Source organism: Vulpes vulpes, chromosome 5 (genome assembly GCF_048418805.1).
Source record: "Vulpes vulpes isolate BD-2025 chromosome 5, VulVul3, whole genome shotgun sequence".
Lineage (NCBI taxonomy): Eukaryota > Metazoa > Chordata > Mammalia > Carnivora > Canidae > Vulpes > Vulpes vulpes.
In genome coordinates, this window is record NC_132784.1 from 74,170,534 (window position 1) to 74,177,046 (window position 6,513).

The 6,513-nt window shown below is 47.4% G+C and overlaps 1 protein-coding gene across 12 annotated transcripts in view; it reads left to right on the forward strand.

Moving 5' to 3' along the window:
- Window positions 1-6,513, forward strand: part of DDB2 (damage specific DNA binding protein 2) — a 39,701-nt gene that overhangs the window by 31,245 nt on the left and 1,943 nt on the right. For 4 of the 12 annotated variants that reach the window (XM_072758927.1, XM_072758929.1, XM_072758926.1 and 1 more), the window contains 4 exons: window positions 3,577-3,722; window positions 5,024-5,123; window positions 5,211-5,388; window positions 5,899-6,041. The exons of 1 other annotated variant lie outside the window; for it this stretch is intronic. In XM_072758927.1, the coding sequence (XP_072615028.1) occupies window positions 3,577-3,722; window positions 5,024-5,123; window positions 5,211-5,388; window positions 5,899-6,041 (567 nt within the window). Of the gene's footprint in view, window positions 1-3,576; window positions 3,723-5,023; window positions 5,389-5,898; window positions 6,042-6,286; window positions 6,503-6,513 lie in introns of all 12 variants that reach the window. 7 more of the 12 variants (XM_072758928.1, XM_072758925.1, XM_026004041.2 and 4 more) reach the window with 3 other exon arrangements.

Here is a 6,513-nt window from a genome sequence, read left to right on the forward strand (position 1 = left end):
AGCTGAAGGCAGATGCTTTCCCAACTGAGCTACCCAGGCACCCCTAATCACAATATTTTATTTTATTTTATTTTATTTTATTTTATTTTATTTTATTTTATTTTATTTTATTTTATTTTATTTATTTATTTATGATTTTTAATTTATTTATTCATGACAGATACAGAGAGAGGCAGAGGGAGAAGCAGGCTCCATGCAGGGAGCCTGACGGGAGACTCGATCCTGGGTCTCCAGGATCACACCCCGGGCTGAAGGTGGCGCTAAACCGCTGAGCCACTGGGGCTGCTCTAATCACAATATTTTAAAGCCTGTATTTAATAGCTCTAACATCTGAATCTCCTGTGTCTTTCAAATATTGTTTCTTTCTCTTAGTTTCTGGTTATTTGGCCTTATATTCTGGTATGTTGGGTGATTTTAGATTTAGTACCAGGTATTGCATATGAAAACTTTCAGAGATAATTTGGAGTTTTGAGTGGTGGTATTTTCCTCCAGAGACCTTTCTTTTTCCCCCCTTTGACAGGCAGGTAGGGCGGAATCAGATCATCTTAATCCAATGAGATTGAAATGATTTGAATCTGGACATCAGCCTTTGTGAGGGTCAGGCTATTTCCAGTGCCGTCTTCTATAGTGTGTTAGGGATCCTAACTAAAAGCTAGATTTCTTCCAAGACCTCTGCCCCACAGAACTCCATTTCTGCCCCTCTTGCCCTATGAGACTTGGTGAAACCTCAGCCCAGCTTCTCAGCCATGAGCACCCCTCCCCCCTTCCCATTCAGCTTCTCTGCAGTGTGGTTCCTTGGCTTCAAAGCCGCAGCTTTCTGCCCCGCATGGGCCTCAAAGGGAAATGCAACATCGAAAAGTCAGGCCTGCTTTTCTGCTGCTCCCTGCTCTCTAGGACGTTGGTCTTCAAATCCCTGATGCCTTTGTAGCTCTCTGTTGACTTTAGAAACTTTTCTTTAAAGACATAGATTTTGTTTCCCTTTTCTAGTTCTCAGCAGAAAGCTGGCCCAACATGAGCTAAACACCATCCTGGTGTTGGAAGTCTCCAATATATTTATCAGACTTTACCCATGTTTTAATCTTCCTACTCAGTATACAAGTTGATTGTAACGTCTTGTCTACCCTTACTATAAGAACACAAATGCATTTTATTATTTTTAAGATTTTATTCATTTATTCATGAGAGACACAGAAAGAGGCAGAGACACAGGCAGAGGGAGAAGCAGGCTCCCTCGGGGGAGCCCGATGTGGGACTCAATTCCAGGACCCCAGGATCACATCCTGAGCCAAAGGCAGATGCTCAACCGCTGAGCCACCCAGGTGTCCCCAAAAATGCATTTTAATCCAAAACGTTTATGTGTTTATTACTGATGCTGACATAGGACTAGGCCTTTTCGGGGAGTAAGGCTCAACTGGTCTTACATAAACCACACCTATAACATATATATATATTTTAAATGTATTCTTTATAGGGTCTAGTTTCCCTTTCTCTAAAATGGAGCATAATTTTTTTTAAAGATTTATTTATTGGGGCGTCTGGGTGGCTCAGATGGTTAAGTGTCTGCCTTTAGCTCAGGTCGTGATCCCAGGGTCTTAGGATCGAGTCCCATGGCGGGCTCCCTGCTCATGGGGAATCTGCTTCTCCCTCTCCCTCTGCCTCTCCCCCTGCTCATGCTCTCTCTCCAATGAATAAAATCTTTGAGAGAGAGACAGAATATGTGAGTAGGGCAAAGGGAGAGAATCTCCAAGCCGACTCCCCACTAAGCACAGAGCCCAGCACAGAGCTTGATCCCATGACCCATGAGATCCTGACCTGAGCTGAAACCAGTCAGATGCCTGACTGAGCCACCCAGGCGTCCCGTGGAGACAATTTAAAGGCAGTTATGAAGCAATCTGATTGCAGATTCTTCAAGTTTTATTTCCCACCATAAGTGTTTATAAGTATCTCACCTATGCGTAATTTGACAACTGTTATCTTTAGCAACTCACTTTTATCTAGTTTTTCCCAAGTATTCAACGTGGCTTTCATAGAAATAACAGTGGTCTTTTTTGCACATATTTCCTCAGTTTAATTAAGCTACATGTTTAAGTAAATGCTTAAATGTTTCATTGAAATGTTTTCTTTTTAATTTTTATTTATTTATGATAGTCACACAGAGAGAGAGAGAGAAAGAGAGGCAGAGACATAGGCAGAGGGAGAAGCAGGCTTCATGCACCGGGAGCCCGACGTGGGATTTGATCCCGGGTCTCTAGGATCACACCCTGGGCCAAAGGCAGGCGCTAAACCACTGTGCCACCCAGGGATCCCTCATTGAAATGTTTAAATCTTTAAGAAACGGTTAATAAATGACATGTAATAAAGTTACATATTTAATTAAATTACATAACTACAAAAAAAAGTTCAATGGGCATATACAGGTTTAAGAACAGACACAATGAAACCTGGGTGAGCACAGGACTAAAATGTTGGGAGCAGATGGTGATCACAGCAGCAAGGGTTCGGTGGACCACGGGCACAGGTTAGAATGCTTTGTAGAGGGGATGGAACTTGCCAGTGAGCATGCTGAGTGAGATAAGTGGATGTTGCATCAGAGGCCTCATAATCTATGAGGCTAGGATAGCATCAGCATAAGAAGTGGAGACGGAGCTCTTGAGGTTGTAAAGTTCTTAAAACTGTGTCTGATGTATAATAAGCATTTAATGAGAGTATGTTATTGATGTTATCTCATGACCGTTTACATCATCCTTGTCTGGGACATCTGGAAAAAATAGGAAGGAACTCAGATCTGACTCCTGCCCTCCTAATCCAGGCACTGTTTGGAGCTGAAGCTCTTCTGGTTTTTGTTTAAGATTTTTATTTTTGAGCCAGAGAGAGCAAGCACATGTGCACGAGCAGGGAGAGTGGCAGAGGGAGAAGCAGACTCCCCGCTGAGCAGGGAGCCCAACATGGGGCCTAATCCTAGGACCCTGGGATCATGACCTGAGCCAAAGGCAGATGCTTAACCAACTGAGCCACCCAGGTATCCCGGAAGCTCTCCTAAAGAGCACTGGGCAATAAACAAACTGTGGTGCACCCACATAATGCAGTGTTGAGCAGTAAAATGAAATAAGCGATGGGTACACACGGCCATGTGGCTGCATCTCCGGGGGCTTGATGCTGAGTGAGATGAAAGATGCCGGTCACAAAAGGATGCCTACTATAGGCATTCATTTCTATGACAGTCTATTAAAGGCAAAACCACAGCATGATGGAGAACAGATCCTTGGTAGCCAGAGGTTACAGGTGAGAGTGGGACTATGACCAGAGAACACAAGGGAGATTCTTGAGCGATGGAATGGTTCTGCATCCCAGTTTGGGTAGTGGGGATTCAAATCTCTACTGTGTGTTCAAATTCATAGAACTATATTCTAAAAACCATATGTTAATTCGTTAAGAATCCAATTAAAACGAAGATCTTAATAAAGAGCCATCACGGAATGCATCCCCGTGTACAGGCCTCTCAGCTGGCCTGGCCCCACGTGCTGCCTAACCTCCTGGGCCATGGTCACTCACTGGCTTTTCTCTTCCTTGTGTTAGATTGGAGCTGGAGGGAGCATCACTGGGCTGAAGTTTAACCCTCTTGATACCAACCAGTTTTTCACCTCCTCAATGGAGGGAACAACTAGGCTGCAAGACTTTAAAGGCAACACTCTGCGAGTTTTTACCAGCTCAGGCACCTGCAAGTGAGTAGCCTCACAAGGAGGGAAAGGGCTTCTAGGCGCTCAGTGTAGTTCTGCTGAGAGCATGTGTATCTCATGTGTGTTCCTCAGACCTGGCATAGGGAAGAACTGCCAGGTAGTGGAGCCGCTTTCCGCCCACCCCTCTCTATCTGAGAGTTTCCTTGGCTGCTCCTCCCCGTCCCAGGTGCCTTGCTGCTTCAGTGAGGTGGTCTCGAGCCTCCGCTCTTCTCAGCGAGGGAAGGGCTTCGGCTCTTCTGCAAGGCGTTCTTGTATTAGACGAGACCTTAATTCTCACTAGTCAACGTGGCATTGGCCCAGAGAGCCACTTAGCAGTTGGAGCAGGGACTAAGAATTTAAGACTTCATTCCCTACATCACTGGGGTGCAATGAGGCAACCAGTTGCTGGATGGAAGCTTAATGGGATAGGATTGCGTCCGCAGAGCATGTTAGACACCCGAAGGGCAAGTGGCTGGAGAATATACAAAATGCGCGTCACTTGGATTTCTAGACAGAGACAGGACTCTTACTGTTCTCTAAAGAATCTGGGGGGTTGGGGGGGTGTCTAACTAGCACTGGACATTATCCTGGGTGGCCCCACAGAGGTCAGAATAACACAATCAGGTGATGATCCCATCAGACTCAGCTCCATGTTATTCTTCCATAAGAAACCCTCCCTCTGAAAGATACTTGTAAGGGATACAAAAAGCACTGTGGCAAGGATCTGAATGTTTGAGAGAAAAAAAAATATGAATCTGAGCTCTCCTGGCTGGGTTTTAGGATCCCAGCCCAATCCCTTCAACCTCAGGTAGTCTGAGACACAAAAGAGCAAGACAGAGCTCTGAAACTTGTGTATGCTTTTTCCCCTAAATGCTCAGAAGGGGGCAGAAGTTCCTTTCTCACCAACCAGCGGAACTGAGCTGGGCAGCAGTCCCTGTTTGGTTTGTCATCTCCTGTGGCCCAGAGTAGAGAGTGAAGGGAGAGAGCAATAAACAAATGTTCCTCAGAACCCAGGGCTATAGGGGGCAGGCTAGCCTGGGGATTTGCTTTATGGCTCTGAGCTTCGGCTGCTTGGAGGACTCTTACTAGCTGAGTAAATGGACACATTTCTGAGCCCCGTCACACCCATCCCCTCTGCATGGTAGACAACTCTGAGTGTTCCTCACTGGGAATCTGTGGCAAGACAGTTATTCGTTCAGCAAATACTGATCAGACATCCACTGTACATTAAGACACTAGAGCGGCAAAAGAATGAGTGGACCTTGCCTCTGTCCCCAAGAATCTTACAGCACAGTTTCTCCCTCCAGCTTCTGGTTTTGCAGCCTGGATGTGTCTGCCAGAAGCCGAATGGTGGTCACAGGAGACAATGTGGGGCACGTGATCCTACTCAACATGGATGGCAGGGAGGTGCGTTCTCTGGAGCCCAGTTCCCCCCTTTCTGTCCCTTGCACCTGGCCTCCCTGCGCCCCACCTGAACTGAGCCCTTCTCTGCAGCTCTGGAATCTGAGAATGCACAAAAAGAAAGTGACCCACGTGGCCCTGAACCCATGCTGTGATTGGTTCCTGGCCACAGCCTCCGTAGATCAAACAGTGAAAATCTGGGACCTGCGCCAGGTTAGAGGGAAATCCAGCTTCCTTCACTCGCTGCCGCATAGCCATCCTGTCAATGCAGGTGTGATATACCAGACCTCATCCTTCCTGTAGAACCTGCCTATCCTACCACTACTGGGATTTCTCCCCTCAATATTTAGAAGCTGCTAGGTCAAACCTCTACCCTGAGATCATCAGCCAAGTTGGTGTCTTGGAAAATTCCTGATTCTAGCTGCCTCCAACAGCTGCTAAGTTTTTAGAATGGTTGTTGTTTTTCTAAGATTTATTTTATTTGGAGAGTGCGAGTGGGAGGAGGGGCAGGGGGAAAGGGACAAGCAGATTCCCTGCTGAGCAAGGAGCCCCAATGTGGGGCTCAATCCCAGGATGCTGAGATCATGACCTGAGCCAATATCAAGAGTCAGCTACTTAACCAACTGAGCTACCTTGGCGCCCCAAGTTTCTAGAATATTTTTGTTCACAGCCCAGATTCACCTCTTCCCTTCCACCCCTGTCCAGACAGGAGTGGGAGAGAGGGCACCCCTGTGGGGGAAGGCCTGTGCTCTCTCCAGCTCTGGGGCTTTTCACTTGCCAGCCTGTTTCAGTCCTGATGGAGCCCAGCTCTTGACCACTGACCAGAAGAGTGAGCTCCGGGTTTACTCAGCCTCCCAGTGGGACTATCCCCCAAGCCTGATCCCACACCCTCACCGCCACTTCCAGCACCTGACACCCATCAAGGTAAGTGATGGAGGCAGGGAGCTGTGATTGTGGGGATGGACCGGGTCTGCCCGAGGTAGGGAAAGGCCAGATCTCATCCTGCACCCACACGAAACAGTCTCTTCTCCCCTGGCCTTTCTGCAATTTCTGTCCCCATTCTGAGATCCCGCTTTGCTGGGTTGTGTCTCCCAGAAGCTCTTTCCCTGTTTTTTTTTTTTTTTTTTCTGCTCAACCTACTTGTCCCCCTGTTCTGCCCTCCCTTCCAGTTACCTGCATGTGCTGCTGGCCCACTGGCTGACCTCGGCCCCCAACACTGATGGTCTTTAAGTCTTCGGATCCCTTCCCGCCCATGCCCCAGACCCACTCCTCTGCTCTCCTGGTTTCTGTTCTTTTCGAACACTACAGTCCCTCTTCAGAACTCCAGGGGTCACGCCTGTACTTCTCTGTCAAGGCAGGCCAACACCCCTGGTTGGAGTCCTTCGGTAAGCTGCTT